The 17,956-nt window shown below is 34.0% G+C and overlaps 2 protein-coding genes across 2 annotated transcripts in view; one reads left to right on the top strand and one right to left on the bottom strand.

Moving 5' to 3' along the window:
- PARPBP (PARP1 binding protein) overlaps window positions 1-14,940 on the top strand; it is a 56,447-nt gene extending 41,507 nt beyond the window's left edge. The window contains exons 9-11 of the mRNA XM_077772207.1: window positions 1,986-2,067; window positions 13,981-14,116; window positions 14,595-14,940. Of these exons, the coding sequence (XP_077628333.1) occupies window positions 1,986-2,067; window positions 13,981-14,116; window positions 14,595-14,935 (559 nt within the window). The 3' untranslated portion in view covers window positions 14,936-14,940. The remainder of the gene's footprint in view (window positions 1-1,985; window positions 2,068-13,980; window positions 14,117-14,594) is intronic.
- Window positions 14,941-15,287: 347 nt separating this feature from the next.
- Window positions 15,288-17,731, bottom strand: PMCH (pro-melanin concentrating hormone). The gene is made up of 3 exons (XM_077772208.1): window positions 16,675-17,731; window positions 16,109-16,307; window positions 15,288-15,352 (listed from the first exon to the last, which is right to left on the bottom strand). The coding sequence occupies exons 1-3, from the start codon at window positions 16,921-16,923 to the stop codon at window positions 15,303-15,305; spliced, it is 498 nt and encodes a 165-aa protein (XP_077628334.1). The 5' UTR covers window positions 16,924-17,731; the 3' UTR covers window positions 15,288-15,302.
- Between the last annotated feature and the right edge of the window lie 225 nt (window positions 17,732-17,956).

The following is a 17,956-nucleotide window of genomic DNA, read 5'->3' as shown; positions in this document are numbered from 1 at the left end:
TAGAGAGAGACACATAGTATCTTCTGAGAGTATGACAGGTAGTTTTGTTTTGTTTTTTATTTTTTTGTGCTTGTTTTTTACTTCGGAAATACCTATTTTCTTTGTCATGTGTGTCGGGAACTTTGCTAACCGCTTTCACTTACATTATCTCAGCTCTCATAACAACCTCTTTCAATAATATTCTCACTTTATAAGTGAAGAATTAGACACTTGAGAGAGAAAAAGATTAAGTAATTTGCTTAAGAGAGCACAGTTAAGCAAGCAGTAGAAGTGTCTTGCTCCAAAACCTAAGGTGTCTACACCCTCTAAGGATTGTGCTGTTTTTCATGAGAACCAAAGAGAGCATATATACCAAACTTAAACTGGAATTGGCATCTTTTGGTTCTTCCTCACATTATGAAGAAAAACACTTACTAAATTAGTGTTGATATTCTGTGCAAGACATTGATATGCTCTAGTTTTAACAACTAGGTCAAACATTGAATAAGTTGGTGATGTTTTTCATTAATGAACATTCATTTATAGAAACATGTAAAACTTTAGAGCAATGATTTTAAATTGTATTTAGTACATTGTGGAGAAACTTTACAAAGTCATTGTATTGTTTGATTTCTTCTATTTTTCTCTTCCCTTTAAAGAGAAATTTTACAATGGTCTGTCATTCAGTGTTGTCCTCCAATTTATTTAAACCCTTTTCACCAGCTTTCAATAATTATCTTTTACATTATGATATAATTCTTCCATATTCTACCTCAAAAGTGTCCAAATATTTTCCTAACAATGAAAATGTATCAACAATTTTTGAAAAAATTATAAAGAAAATGAATCTTTATTTTTCTCTTCTCTTACCTTCTTTTCAGCACAGTTTGCTTTTTAGGTAAAATCATAAATGATTATTTTCTCAGATTCAATTCTACCATTTTCATAAAGTTATTTTGTGTTTATAGAATTTTTTTTAACAAAATTAATCCCTACATCCATTTTAAAGAGGTGTTTTTCTCAGTCATGTGGCCAAATATATTTTTTGATTTTTCACTCTTTTATTTAGTAGGAGAAATCTGAAACAATGGGTAATATAAAATATAGAGTTATCTCAGAATCATAGTCCATGAATATATTTTCCTTGCCAAACAAAATCTACCAATCTATATTAAAGCATTAAGTTTTAGATGATTTTGAAAAATATAGTGAGTAAATATAACCATAACCATAGTGTTTTATCTGATTGCTAATCTTTGTTTTTTCCTCCTCTTTCATAGTGGCCAAACATACTTCATTTGTTTATAGTTACCTTAGTATTTGCAATTGTCATTGTGCAGGCAAGTACCAGTTCTTGGTAAAGTGAATTTTTAGTGGTCTGCATTGAAATGATAAAATTAAGGACAATGTGGTGTATGAATATAAGTCAATGTAAGGTTATAAACGAGTGTTTCTTAGAATAGACTATTCTTTATTCTTATATAACAGTCTTTTGAGTTAAAGAGGTTATGACTCTGGCTCTATTAAGCCAGAAAGGAATTTATTGAGGAATCCAGGTTTGTCTGGCTCCAAAGCTCCAGTGTTTCTTTCTCCATTGTGCCTTCTTTGACCGTCCTATTTCTAAACTGTATTTTTCTCTTGAATTCCCCTGCTATGGCACTTGTCCTTTTTTATTTTAAATTTTAGTTGTATGGATGTCTTATTTCCTTTACTTTAGGCTTCAGGATGCCTGAATTCAGGGCAATGAATGAATCACTTTCTGTCCTTCATAATATCTTACACAGTACCTTACATAGATCAGAAACTCAGATATGTAGTGCCTGTATTAGTTAACTTAGCAAATTATTAATACTTAGAACTTTCAACAGTAATACTGACACTTTTATATAATATTATAAACAACTAAATTAAGTTGTCTTTATTTCATTATTGCTTTGGGATGGAGAGGAGCAAAAACAAGTTTAAAACCTTCTTTGTTTATAAATTTTTGCTTTTTTTGCACATAGATCTCCCATACAAGTGATTAATTCATCAGTGAAACCCCTAAGAGAACGCATCCATAAGTCAGTGCAAGAGAAAAAAACTAAGGTACAGTTCAATGTACTGTCATAAAAATGATTAAAAAAATCTTTTGGTAGAAGATATAAATATAGAAATCTGATCTGGATATTATAATTATACATGGAACAATAGGAATTAAATGGAAAATGAGTTAAGACATTGACATACAGAAACTTTCCTTTTATACAATCTTGGCTAATTGTTCTTTGGCTTATTCTATATGCTGGACCTAAAAGAAGGAAAGGAATAAGCACTTGCTCTTCTAAGTGTTCAATAAATGTCTGTTCAGTGAATGAAGGGGAAAACGAAGAAGACATGGTTTTCTCATTTACATTACTCACATTTTATTTGTTATTTTTCTTAATGTTTATTTATTTTGAGAGAGAGAACAAGACAGGACGGTCAGAGAGAGAGAAAAAAAGAGAATTTTGAGCAGGCTCTGTGCAGAACCCAATGTGGGGCTTGATGTCATGAACTGTGAAATCACGACCTGAGCTGAAATTAAGAGTCAGGTGCTCAACTAACTGAGACACTCAGGCATTCATTATTACTCAGATTTTAAACTGAATCCCAAGAGACTATATATTCCATTTTTTCCTGCCTGCAGATATTACGACACAATATAATTAATTGTAGATTGAGACATGGAGGACATTTCATACTGTTTATTGACTAGAGCTATTCCTTATATCTTTATTTGGTTTGAACTAAGTTTTCCTGACCTCATTTTAGATGCTAGTGTCTATAAGTAGCGAGTAATGCATTTTTTAAGTGTTTAAAATTTTCTTGGTCTTATTTTTCAAAAAGAAACCGGTCCTAACTCATTTAGCATACATTTGTTGAGTATCTACTACGTGCTAGATATGCTTCTGTGGTTGGGAATTCATTCATTTATGCAACAAAATTTTCATGTCAAATTTACAATTAACCTTAAATTATCAAACAGTTATTCATCTTGATACAACTTGAGGAACTCTAATTTGTATGCTGTTTATATTCCCATTTGGAAAGTTAGTCCCAGTTCACAAAAGTTTTAGTTATCGGTTTTTTCTACATACTCAAAACCCATTTAGTTTATATTAATAAGTCTTGTCTTTCTTTTGGTTACTGTTAGTTGTTAGTACTTAATACGTGTAGACGACATCAGAGAGTTTTATATGATTTTTCTGTGGATAAAATTTGTCAACCTTTTGTTATAGTACTTAAGTACTTGTAGTCAAGGCATAAGATTTTAAACAACAACAAAAAAAGTCCGTTCTTTGGACTTGATTAGAAACAGAAATGTAATGTATACATTCTTTAATTTTTTTACCTGCTATGGATACTGACAGACTTTAATATTTTCATTTAAAGATCATTGGGATATTTTATTAGAACTAAGTAAATCAAAATGAAGAAGTCTATCTGAAGAATGAAAAGTCTTTTTTGTTTCTTTTTTTAGAAATTGGTAAGTCAGCTAATTACTATAAAATTTATATACAAACTTAGAAAGTTTGGGAAGTAGAGGAGAGATTGTCTAATCCAGTCTCATTTATAGATATGGAAACCAAAATCTTGAGAAAATACTTTATCTAAGATTTCATAACTACTATGACATCTTTTGTACCATGTGCAAAGCCATGGGTAAATACTAATGAAATTAAAATCACATTATTTCTGTTACCTAATAGTGGAGCTTAGTCTACATAGCTCTGAAACCAGATGGCAATAGAGAGGGGGAGGAATTGTTTATGATAAATATACTGTAAAAAAGCAAGGTGTGAAAGTAATTGGTTTAGCCAGGTATATAGCTGAACCATAGCCAGGTACAGTATTTTGTTGGAATAGCACAAATGTTACAAATATTTACTACTAAGTAACTATGGAAAAGCAGTTTAACAGCTTATTACCTGTTATTCTGTAACTTTTGCTCTTTTGGCATATAGTTCTTTTTCTAGTCATGGAAACAATATATGATCTACCCTTGAAATAGTGTCTTGGAAAGAGCACTTCAAAAGTAGAAAATATTAGGGAACTTAGAATTTTGATGTCATAGATGATAATAAATTGAAATATCCATGTCATTATTATTTGGAGCAAATTAACTTATCTTAGATTTTAGTTTCCTCATTTGTAAATAAAAATAGACATGCCTCTAATCACAGAATCTTGTAAAACCATATTCATTTTAAGTCTTTGAGTTTTATTTCCTACGATTGCTTTTAGAAACTTGTCCATGCCAGTCAAATAAGTTCCCCTTCAATAGAAAGCAGAAGGTTCTTCTGAAACTACATGGTTTTGATAGGAAGCTATTGAGAAGCTTCCCATTGTAACCCCCAGTTCCAAGTAGTTCAGACAAGTATCCTCACACCTCTTTCTCAAAAGGTTTCCCTCCTTATATCCCTGTAAATTAATTAATTTTATTCCTTTCAGCTTGGTTTAACAGATTTCTGCACATCAGGCACAACTGAAAAGTCACATGTACAGGTCTTTTCCTTATTTTAAGTCTAATGTTTTTGCCCATATTGAATGTATGTCACACAGATGTATAATAGTACATACATAATCATCAGCATTAACTGATTTCATAACTTAAGTGAGCTGATCAGGAAAATACTGGATCTTTAAAATGTGGAGTAGCCAGAGCAGTGAAAAGTAGGCCTCAGGTAGTGTGAAAAATAGACTGGCTGTAACTCTGGTACCTTCATAAGCAGCCAGGTAGTCCAGTGCTCATACTGTTAGAAAATTCTTAACCTAAACCTCCAACTTTAAACTTTAGAGTGTTACAAACCTCTGAGTCTATCCAGATTAAAATGGTAGATTGAGTTTAACTCATAGAATTTCTCTCCCCTCAAAATGACTATAAAATAGTAACAGCTAGCAAAAACCTTCACCAAGAGCAAACAAAAAGAAAAATGCAATTAGATCCAATAACTTAAAATACGATGGCTAAGGAAAGAAACGGAAAATTTCAGAGTGAAGACGCACAGCATGACTTAGCAACTTAATATGGCTCAAGTCCCCACATATTACACTAGTCAGCTGACAAATTCTGAGAATTATCACAATTATTTCTCAAACTGAAAAAAAATTTTTTTTCTCCTTTTCAGAGGAATAGTAGAAGTGGCAACTAGATAGTAATGTGGTTAAAATGTAAAAAACAACCCTGGAACTTATACACTTAACACAAATGAAACCTCTAGTGTTACATAGTGAACTGGGGAAATTATCTAAATGATCCCTTTCCATTTGAATGAGTTATAGTCTAAGTAGAGAGAGTGAACTTTCTTATAGTACATATAATGTATAATAAACTCTTAGGAGAGAGCGTAGAACCCAGAAATGTTTTCAGACTGTCTCCTCAGCTGAACACTACTTCTGCCTCCACCATTCCTCAGGCTACTAAAAACTGAGGAATAACAGAAAGTATGCAGTCTTCAAAATGTAACTGAGGAGAAAGTAAAAGGCTCTCAGAGAAGGAGGGAACAGAATCAAGAAATCACTCACCTACTTGGACGCTTCTGTTTCGAACTAAGATATAGTAGGCCATGAGACAATACCATTTCTGCTACAATAACAAATAAAAAGCAGATAAATTAGGAAGAATATATTTTAAAGACATAGAAAAGCTATGTAAGCAAAGCAATTTAAGTAAACTAAAAGTCTGGGGAGAGTAAAGTCTTTCTGAGGTGATTGATGTTGGCCCACATAAAGGAACTCTACTGAGGGAAGTAGTAACCAACAAAGACTGGATGTCTTGAGGGGCTGGCAAAAATATGAAAACTTTAGGAGCCCTGAATGCATGGTTATTTCTACCTAGTGCACATATGCTAGATTTTTTGTTTGTTTTTAGAGATAGAGAGAGAGATAAAGAGAGTGTGAGCAGGGGAGAAGGGCAGAGAGAGAGAGAATCCCAAGCAGGCTCCATTTTCAGTGTGGAGCCTGCCATGGGGTTCAGTCCCACAACCCTAGGATCATGCTGAAATCAAGAGTCGGATGCTCAACCATCTGGGCCACCCAGGCGTCCCAACATATGCTCAATTTTGATTTTTTTTTTTAATGTTCTATCCGCTTTTGCGAGAGAAAGAGAGAGAGCATGAGCAGGGGAGGGTCAGAGAAAGAAGGAGACACAGAATCCGAAGACAGGCTCCAGGCTCTGAGCTGTCAGCACAGAGCCTGACGCGGGGCTCGAACTCACAAACCGTGAGATCATGACCTGAGCCAAAGTTGGATGCTCAGCCGAGTGACATATGTTCGATTTTGAAGCTAAGTGGGTGCCTAAGAAGCCTCAATTCCATAGACCAAAATCACTGATGATCTTGAGATAGCTAGAAGACAAGGCCCTGCTTGAGGATTGAGAACTGCCTTTAATACATGGCTGTCTCCTTTTCAACCTATTTGTCATATTTGGAAATGGAGTAAGTAAGAAGGAGGCCAAAGGGGACAGTGGGAAAATCCCTGAAAGACAAAACTGAATTCCCCACACTTTTCAGGTCAGAGACAATAAAGATCCATTGAAAGCCTGAGAAGGACATTCCTGAGGAAGAGATAAGAACCAGATGGCAAATGTAAGTTATGATAAGTGCAACCTAGCTCTTATTCAACTTAGTCCCTGACTGCATTTAGGTTATCAGCCCTTTGCTGTGTCTGCTTAAGAGACCATGAAAACCCTTGTAGACAGAGGAAATTTCTTCATCTGGAGTCTCTAAAGTTTCTTTATACACAATATTCAGCATGAAATAAAATATACTGGACATGAAAAGAGGTAGAAAGATTTGTCCTTTAACTAAGAGAGAAAACTAACAGTAGTGGCAGACTTACAAATAATCCAGATATTAGAACTAACTGACAAGGAATTAAAAATTTTTCAACATGTAAAAGCAATTGTAGGAAGAGATGGGCAAAATAGATGAAAATTGGGGAAATCCAGCAGAGAATCAAAATCTATAAAACAGAACCAAAGAAGCATTCCAGAACAGTTTAACATAATCTGAAATCAGGAACTCATGAGATGAGCTTAATATTTGACCAGACATAGCATTATTAGGTGACAAAAGTAGACTTGGAGATAGGTCATTAGAAAAATCTCCAAACTAAAGCAAAGAGAGAGTAAAGAATTTAAAAATCGATAGAAAAGTGCAGGACACAGAGAAAAAGTCTAACATGTGCCTAATTAGAGTCCCAGAATGAGTGGAGAAAATAGGAAAGAAATAGTATTTTAAAAAAAATTTTTTTTTTTTAAATTTCTGAGAGAGAGAGAGAGAGAGAGAGCGTGAGCAGGGGAGAGTCAGAGAGAGAGGGAGCCAGAATCCGAAGCAGCCTCCAGGCTCTGAGCTAGCTGTCAGCACAGAGCCCGACATGGGGCTTGAACCCACGAACCATGAGATCATGACCTGAGCCGAAGTCGGACGCTTAACCAACTGAGCCACCCAGGCGCTCAGAAATAGTATTTTTAGAAGACGTGGAGAACAGATGCGAGGTCTTCTCTACTAATATAAAGTTGCATATCGTTTCAATATTATGGACCCAGCAAACAAAAAATGTTCTAGAGTCCTATGAGAATCCATTTGTAGCACATAAAAGTGCTATAGGGTATAGATGATAATGCTTTGTTCTGGAACAGTGTTGGAACTTTCTGTGGAAATGTTCTGTAACTATGCTAACACATGTTGCTGTCAAGCACTTGGAATGTGGCCACCGCAACTGAGGCGCTGGATTTTTAGTTTTATTTAATTTTAATTGATTAACTCCATGTGGCTAGCATATTTATTAAGAGTTGTAGCTCTAGTGGATTAGAGGTACCCACAAAAAGAATAACTAGAGACCAATAAGTAGAGGAAATGGTGCCCTGACCGTGAGAGATGAGAATAAGATTTAAATAGGCAGAGAGAATGCAAGTGAGACTTATAAACTGAGCAAATAACCTGATGAAATTATTGGGTTATCTCACTAGTATAGACTGTGTACTGAGTAGTTGTACAAAATAAGTGACTAAATAGTGTGGGGCAAGGTTAAGGGAAGTGTGTGTGACTTTTGTGGTTTTAACGAACAGCTATTTTTTGTAGGGCTTATTGTAGGGATATGTGCGTGAGAATCTGAGAAGGATGGACTATTTAAGAACTTTAAAGGAACAGTGGATATAATGGGGCTTAAGGACTCTGCTGCATGGTTTTCAATACTTAAATGTGATTTAGGTTTTCTCTGCATGTATACATTTCTCTTGTTTCTTTATCAAATGGTTTCATTACTCTGCTGAACAGAATAGGGCTTACTTTGTCTTACGTGTTTTTTTGTCTCAAAGCTTGTGTTCTTAGGGTGATTAAGCTGTTCTTTGCCAGTCTCCTTCTCTCATTTCTGGATCACATGGTTTCCTTTCTCTCTATTAAAGAGTAAAATCCATTCTTTAAATCTTTTTTCTACCTCCAAGGCTTTGCTTATGCATGTTTCTGTTCCCTCATACTTTCCTCTTGCATGTATCTGTTATAGTTTTGTAATTTTACTTGATTCATTCAACAAACATGTTTTATATTCTTCCTGGGTACTAGGCTATATCCTAGGTATATCCTAGACACTGGAGATACATCAGTGAACAAAACAGACAAAAACCCCTGCCTCCATGGACAGGTCTTCCCCAAATATTTGTGGGGCTGGGGCATAAGAATATAAATGGAAGTCCATACATGGTCCACCTCCAGAGTCCCTTTCAACCTTTGTTCTGTTCCATACTCTTAGGGACACTCCTCAAGAGGTATACACAGTCCCCTCCCTGTCACCCTTGCCATAAACAGTCTGCCCTTAGGCCTAGAGGAAGTGGCCAGCACCACCCCAGTACCTAAGGTAGTTTGAACAGGGAATTCTGGGATCCCAGGTACTTGGAATAGGATCTAAAAGCGGGTCATAGTCTCCAAGTGGGCCTTATAGACTCCTCACCTTGTGGGGCAGGGGAAACCACGGGAAGGCCAGAGCCAAACTAAGGGTTTGCCAAATTAAGGGTTTTGTTCATAGAGCTTACATTTTAGTTGGAAGAGGCAAACAACAAAACAAGTGAATTATGTGGAACATTAGACGGTTATTAGTGCTGTGGAGTGAAATAAAGCTAGGGAGGGGAATAAGGAGAGTGTGTTCCTTTGTATGTGTTTTGATTTTAAATTAGGATGATCAGTAGAGGTCTCTGAGAAGGTGACATTAAGCAAAGACTGAGAAAGAGCACCATTTTTCATTAGAATGAAAATGGGTTGTTTGTGTTAGACTCAACTAAAGTTGAATTAGTTGGGCTGAAGTAACAAGATTGGGATTTATTGAATACCTTCTAAGTGTCAAATGTTATATTAGACATTTTATATCCTTCATCCCAGTATTGAACTATCTCACTAGTATAGACTGTGTACTGGGTAGTGGTACAAAATAAGTGAGCAAATAATGTGGGGCAAGGTTAAGGATGTTCAATTCTAGAAGACATCATTTTCTAGACCTTACAGTTAGTTAGTAACAGAAAAAAGGTTTGTATTTAGGTATAAGACTTCAAAGACTTTATGCTCTTCCCAAAGAGTAGATAAAGGTATAGTAATTATAGTGGAGTCATAAGAAATTAATGCTACTATAAGTCAAAAATATCTTTCTGCTATTTAATGAAATAAATTGAATTTCACTGATGAAGCAATGGGTTATTTGATGTATTTACAATTCATATGCCATTAATGGTAACAAAACTGGCCTTTCTGAAAAGGCAGTAATGTAAGAATGAAAAGATAAGTTTAGAATATTTGTTTTCAGTTCCATATTTAATGAGTATGTTGAGAATAATTTCCTTTTTTATTGATTTATTTATCAGCGTAATGGGACTTAGCACTTTCATTATCTTATTAATACACCTAACTCAGAGAGTGACTGCAACTTTACAGTATTTTGACTCATTTGTCTTAATTTAACTAGAGTCAGGCTTTCCTATGTGAAGTACTATTTTCCTCAAACTGGGAACCTACTAATAATTCCAATTTAAAAAGAGCTTGTGGCAAAAGGACTTTTCCAATTCTTGGCAAGTTTGAAGTTCATTGCAATTTTACTGTGGATAGAAATCTTTCCAAAGGGGGGAAATCACTCTACAAAGGAAAATGTTCAATCCTTTTCTCTCATGTGACTTGAACATAGAATGATTTTAACAGCCATGTATGAATCTGGACATTATTCTCAGTTGTTTAGTACTTCAAAAGCAGTTTCAAGAGGGAATTATTTTGCTTGTTTGTGATTCCAAATGAAATACACAGAGAGATTTGGAAGATTTGCAACAGGAAGTAATCTCAATTCTATGTAGCCACTAATCCTGTGCAGAAAAATTCAACTTTTATGAACAAAAGAAAAGCAATCTCTTTTAACTTATAAATACAAGCCAACACAGCTTGTATTGTTTTGATAACTAAAATGAAGATGTTGATTGTAAGTTCAGTTTTTGAGTTGCATTCCTAGAATTAATTTTAGAGTTGTCCTGGTCCTGAGAACTCTAACAGATTTCTTACTGTATAGGAAAACCGTCTTCATATATGTTACTATGTTAATTAGTTGCATGGCATCTACATGGATCTGTAGAACTTATATAGTCCTTTCCTATTTTTAACTTTACTTAATTCTGACAGTTCTGTAAGATTAATATTAATCTCATTTATGTGTGGTTCAGAGGTTTACTGGAAATCATCTGGTTTATAAGTAATAGGGCCAGTTTTAGAAGGCAGGTCTTTTAACTGCAAATCTGGAGCCTTTCCAATCACATCACTGTTTTTTTGTGCTTTTTTTTAAGCTGGACATAACATTGTTGGCTCCAGTAAAGTTCATGATCAATGAAAATCTCTAGGTCTTTTTCATATGTTGCATTTAAGTTAGGTTTTCGTCATCCTCATCTGTAATTGATATTTTGAAGTAAAATCCAGGACTTTGTTTATCCTCATTCATTTTCATCTTCTTATTTTCTACTTACGGTTCTAATGTTCTGACATCTTTTCAATCTTGAGTCTGTTATCCAGTTTACTTATTATTTCTTCCAGCTGTGTGTCAACAGCATGTTTTTTAAGTAGAATACCTTTGTGATTATAGAAGCCATCTAAGCAACCTCTTTAGTATTCTGTGTGCCTATTTATCACATAGTTGGAACTTAATAAGTCATAATTGATTAAAAAAAAAAAGATTTTTGTACAGGGCAGGAAAGAGAACCCACATATAATCTTTTACAAAAAGAAAAAAAAATACCTTCATTGTAACTACTCAGTTATTTCTTTTGGACATAAGTATTCCAAGATTACCATAGAACTATTGCGGTTCTCATGTTTTGATATTTTTATAAATAACATTTTTTTTTATGGTGGATATAGTGGTTAACTATTTCCTTTCACATCTAAATCTATTCTCAGTATTTTAGGAATCCATTGCCTTGTAATTCTGGTTTCTGAAATTACACTAATGTCACTAAGCCTCAAGATTTTCTCTATAGGGGGCCTGAAGAGAGGAAATCTAGTTGTAACAAGAGCAAGGGCACTTATTCTGTAATTGTATTTACGTAGCAAGGAAAGGTTTTTACTTAGCTGTATGTCAATAATAAAAATGACACTGCTTTCTGGGGCACCTGGGTGGCTCAGTCGGTTAAGCGTCCAACTTTGGCTCAGGTCATGATCTTGTGATTTGTTAGTTTGAGCCTCGTGTTGGGCTCTGTGCTGACAGCTCAGAGCCTGGAGCCTGATTCAGATTCTGTGTCTCCCTCTCTCTGCCCCTCCCCTGCTCACAACTCTGTCTCTCTACCTCTAAAAATAAATAAACATTTTTAAAAAATGACACTGCTTTCTAAAGAAATGTTTATTTTGCTTAATGTGAGACTGAGAAAACATCAGTTGTCTGTACTAAATAATGTAATTATTGTATTTTTATTTGGAGTGTTTTATGAGTGGAGGTGATGAAGATTTTGTAGTGGGATGCTAAAGTGGTCTAAGCCACCCACAGGTGCTATCACTATCTGGGTACTATGGAAATGATCCTAGCCAGCCACCTAGCATCCATTTGCCTTCATGGTCTTACTGTACTCTTTATAACTCATTATGGGCAATAAGTTTATAATTCTTTATAAGTAATAACTCTAGTGAAACAAAAGAAATGTTGTATAAAGATATAATGTCAACTGTTAATACTGGTTTTGTAGATAAAAATAAAAGTTTTTGATAATGTTACTAGATTAATGATGTGATGTAATATAAACTTTACAAAGTTCATTTTATTAACAAAATATTTTAATGGCTTTCTCATTTGCTTTAATCCTATATTTATAGCCTTAATGAAGTCCAGAAAGGGCTAGTTAAAACCTTTGGTCATATTTTAGGGCATCTCATAACGGAAACAGTATAACGGTAGTTATATTCATGTGGATTCAGGAAGATACTGAATTATAGTTCCATCATTCATAATTAAGAGCTACTCTCTTGCACTATTTCAAATAGTTTTTGATATTTTACATTTTCACGTTTTTTTAATTTTGTGAATTTTTATGTTTAAAATGGAAGATATCAAACCCCAATTATTTAAATTTTCAAACAAATTTAATGTAATTTTTAGCGATAGGGGAACTGGAGCTCTCATAAACACCATTAGAAGCACATAAACTTGTCATTTTGGGAACACTTGCTTTTATGAAGCAACTGGATTAATCTAATTTCTTTCAACCATAGTCTGGATTTCACTGCCATTATCTCTGCAAACATCTAAGTGAGTTAATGCAGTGATCTCTCTGAATGTATAACATCATATTTACTGACTATCAAATAAAAAGTTATACTGTTTTAGACTTTATGAACTGTATCAATCAATATTTTGTAAGTAATGTTCTGCATGATGTAGTTTTTGATGTGTTTAATTTTTAAATTAAGTCCTCTTTATTTACTTATTTATCTGAAATTTCTTAAAATTTTTTTTAAATGTTTAGTTTTAAGAGAGAAACAGAGCAAGAGGAAGGGAGGGACAGAAAGAGGAAGACACAGAATCTGAAGCAGGCTCTAGACTCTGAGCTGTCAACACAGAGCCTGACAGGAGGCTCAAACCTAAGAACCATGAGATCATGACCTGAGCTGAAGTTGGCTGCTTAACTGACTAAACTACCCAGGCACCCCTCATTTATCTGAAATTTAAACATCTGTTTCTGAAAAGGATTTGACATCTCAATTTGGAGATATCTCTCAATTATAACTAATTGTCATTATATATCTACTGTAATTACTGAAATTTGCATTGTCCATATAGATTACTTTGTTCTGAAATAAAACAGCCACTGGTTTTATGTTTGCAGAGTACATTTCCAAAACTACTTCCTTGGCATCTGTTTTACTGGTTAAGAATTAAATTTAGCTTTCTGATTTTCTCCTACTTATGATCTTTGTATGTTGAATATTTGACCATTAAGTCTCTTCGTGAAATCTTCTTAGAATGATATGTTTGAATCATCTTTCTTATTTTCCTAAATATTCAAGTATTCACATATTCTGGAGTCTCAAGTTGATTTTTCTAAACTGTTACAAAAATTTTTTTAAATGTGCATAAAGAACAAAAATGCCAGTTGTTGCAAAGAATGAGTTTGCAGATTATGAAATATCAAGGGTTAAACGTTCCCAGTGAATAATGGAATTTTTAAGGGCAATTAAAAAAATTATTTTAGCAAGAGAGTGAGCAGGGGAGAGGGGCAGTAGGAGAGAATGAACCTTAAGCAGGCTCAACACTCAGCGCGGAGCCTGACATGGAGTTCGAACTCACAATTCTGAGATCATGACCTGACCCCAAATCAGGAGTAGGACATTCAACTGACTGAACAACTCTGGTGCTCCAAGGGAAATTTTTATGATCTCTTGATTAATATAGAGTATATTTCTATATAGATGAAAAAATAAGTCAAAATCAAATCAAATAAATTTATACTTTCTTCTTTCTTTGTTTTACTAGATGAAGCAAACCTTAATTAGATCCCAGTTTGCTTGTACTTATAAAGATGACTGTACAATAAGCAAGGATAAATGGAATGATGTTAATTCAGCATCAAAGCCTTTGTATGCACTTCACATGGAAAATGACCTTCCTGGTAATTGACCTTATTTGAGTAATTAAATAACAATTTAATTCTAGTCTGTTCATTAGTTTTAACTTAAATAAAATTAGATTTTGTTTTGCATAGTATGCAATGTGAAATGTAAAGGTTTATGTTTTAAGACTTGAGTTTCTTTAAAAAGTTACATCTATATATAAATCTAGGAGGAATAGGACATAGTTTGATTTAACTAAATGAATTTAAGAAATAACTTGCAGTATTTATGGATTAAATGTCATGCATTCAAACAAAGCAAATATTTATTATTTATAGGGATAAAAAGTGATATGGGGAAAATGAAAATTAATGTGATAATAATATAGCTATATTTGTTAATCATGTAATTTATGGTGTTATGTGTTTGCAAATCAAATTTTTTAATCTTTGATTTTTAAAGTTTATTATAAAATTTTCACATGTAATAATACTAAGTATTATGTAATCTCTTTCCTCTTTTCATCTTGCATAACAGAAGGTGTAAATTCATCTGTTGGAAGACCAACAATTGGAACAAGTTCTGGAAATGTTCATCTGGACAGAAGTAAAAGTGAAAAAGTTGCAAGGAAATCAAGTAGTCAGACAGGAAATAAAAGCTCAAAAAGGAAACAGGTGGATTTAGATGATGAAAATAATTGTTGTGATAATGGAAATGAACCATCTCAACATAAAAATGTTAAGATACCTAAGACATCAAACAATTGCCAGAATAAATTGTGTGGCAAAATAGCCAGAGTAGCAAAAATCAACAACTGTACAGCCAAGGACAAATTGATTACGGGCCAGACAAAGTTAACTCAATTTTTTAGACTATGAATTTGGTTTTTATGTGCTTTAGATTTCTGTATATATTAAGCCATTCACCAAAGGCATCTACTTAATTTTTAAGAGATCGAGGTATAAGTTACGATTCTTTATTATATTGGTCTAGAGTGTATATATATAAGGTTCGTATGTTAAGCATTTAAAAAATACTAGTAAACCATAATTATGCAGAATATTCACAAAGTTTAATGCACAGATAAAGCATATCTTTGAAGTTACAGATATATTTTATTAACTACTTTCTTTTAAAACAGACATTTAAAATAATACAAGTCATCATAACATTAAAGGCTTTTTTCTGGACAGACAAGTAAATGATTTTGTTTTCTTCAGAAAAGATGATGTGGTCCAACAGGTTTCAGACTTGCCAACAAGGTCGATAGACTCTGCCCAGCATGCACCTGAGCACTGAAGGAATAAAAAGTTTAAATTGTGTAAAGGACTATTATTATCATTACACAAAATTTTTTTTTAATGTTTTATTTATTTCTGAGAGAGAGACAGAGTGAGCATGGGAGGGTCAGAGAGAGAGAGGGAGAAACAGAATCCAAAACAGGCTCCAGGCTCTGAGCTGGCTGTCAGCACAGAGCCCGATGTGGGGCTCGATCCCACAAACCATGAGATCATGACCTGAGCCGAAGTCGGACACTTAACCGACTGAGCCACCCAGGCACCCCTACTATCACACAAAATTTATTAAAAATAAGAGAATGGATCTTATACAGCTAAATCTGAATAAGTCAGAATTACAATAACTCTTAAATTCTTTTTAATCCCACATCTTTGGCAGGGGTCACTTAATGTCAAGAGTATTTGTTTTTGTTTTTGTTTTTTTTTTATTTTATTTATTTCTAGGAGAGAGAGAGACAGCGTGAGCAGGGGAGGGTCAGAGAGAGAGGGAGTCACAGACTGAAGCAGGCTCCAGGCTCTGAGCTGGCAGTCAGCACAGAGCCCGACACGGGACCCGAACCCACGAACCGCGAGATCATGACCTAAGCGAAAGTCGGACGCTTAACGGACTAAGCCACCCAGGCGCCCCTGTCAAGAGTATTTGAACCATGGTCTTATTTGATTTTGTTAAGATTGGATCTAAATCCACTTAAACTCAGAATTCTATTTTATGGCATTAAGATATAAGAATTGAATTTTAAAGAGACTACTCACTGTCAAAATCTCTCCTTCCTATAGGAAATTTAGCTGAGTTTTCTTCATCCCCAATTTCTCTCTTTTCTTGTGTTGATTCAGTATTCTGAACTCCATTATCAGCTGGAAAAGCTACAGATCCTTTTAGTGCAAGATAAGGTTTTAAAGCCATATTCAGTGGCAGACCATGATTTAAGAAATTATGTTTGGAGCCTGTGTTCTGTAAAGAAAAGGTTGATTTGTATTTTAGCTGTCTTATTGGGAATAGAACTATAATATAGTTGTATAATATTCTCATTAATCATTTCAAAGATGGCTCTGTACTATTTTGACTCTTTAAAAATACATTAGAAACATGTTTTGGGGAATAACCTTTTGGATAAGAGGTGTTGTCCAGAATGGAAGAACAACCTGGTATGTATGAAATTTCATCAGTTTTCCTAAAGCATAATGTGACTGCTTGCATATACTTCTGTTTATGAAATTTTACTTTCAAAGGCATTGTAAACATCATTCTAATTTCCACTGAAAACACTGAAATTTCAGTGTTTTCCACTGAAAAACAGATAAATCCCATTACCACTTACCTTAAAATTTTTGTTTTCTTCCTCGTTCATGAAACTGCTCTCATCATTTTTATATTGTTCCAGAGAAGGAGCAACGACTGATTTTTGAGGAGTATCTTCCTTCTGAAACGCTTTCCCCAGCCTGAATGTATTAAATACCATGTCATCTTCTAAATTTCTTATGGACTTGGATGCTGAAAATAAAATGCCTTGAGAAAACAGAGAAAAAGTTAGTATTAATATGTAGGAAGAGAGACTCATTTTTGCCATTCTTAGTTTGATGTTTGCATAGAGTCAAATAAGAGTATGTAAAATGAAGGAAAATTTCTCAACCTGCTTTGAAAGTGATTCCTACCTTTATATATTTTCCAGTTTGAATAGAAAGCACTTCAAAGATGTAGACTTTCATCATTCTAGAAATGACACATCAGGTAGAGGCTAACCTCTTGTCTAGCTGCTAATACCTACATTGTTTGGTTTTAGTGGCATATTGTTTATTTTGAGTGTGTATTTTCTCAGAATCTGATTAAGATCCTTGGTAGAATGCTTTCTGTTGAGTAGATTATAGTCTCTTGAAAGTGGATTGTTATTAGGAAGACCACAGGGCACCAAGCTGTCCATATTCTTATTATTTTCTTCTCTTTATTTTCTGATTAGTATGGTATTAAAGCTAAAGTTATTTTATTTAAGGATGATAAAGGTTTTATTTACTTTTAATCCTGATTAAATTGAAGTAGTCTTCAAAAAGGATTTTCTTTCATAAATGCTCAATGTAGTCTTTGGTAATTTAAGTATATATGCCTGTCAGCGTGAACAAAAAGTCATTCATGCCTTATCAAAAATTGACTTGTCATGTTTTACCTCTGCATTTACAGAAGGATATTACTGATATTTATTAATGAATTTAACAATGAATAAGAAGTCCATGAAAAGAATGTTTATGTGGTCTATAAATATTAATTTTGGGTTATATGATTGTTAATGAAACATTTTGCAATTAACTTCTCATTTTGACCCCTCCAAGTAGGAGAATACATTCTTTTATTTGTCTTCTGGTACGTATGTGCAAAAATTTTCTAGGGTATTCCTAGGTGTGGAATTACTCAGTCATGGAATACATGTGTTCAGCTTTACTAATGCCAAAATGTTTACAGAATAGTAGTCAATTTAAGTGCCCACCAGTGGGGGTTTGACAATTCCCATTGCTCAGCTTGGGTATCTTATTGTCCTTTTAATATGTGCTTCTCTAATTACCAAAGAAATTGAGTGTCTTTTCATATGTTTAGGAGCCATTTGTCATTCC

The sequence above is a fragment of the Crocuta crocuta genome, unplaced genomic scaffold, assembly GCF_008692635.1.
Source record: "Crocuta crocuta isolate KB4526 unplaced genomic scaffold, BGI_CrCroc_1.0 scaffold216, whole genome shotgun sequence".
NCBI lineage: Eukaryota > Metazoa > Chordata > Mammalia > Carnivora > Hyaenidae > Crocuta > Crocuta crocuta.
The sequence above is the reverse complement of the archived record's forward strand: the minus strand, read 5'-3'. Positions and strand labels throughout refer to the sequence as shown.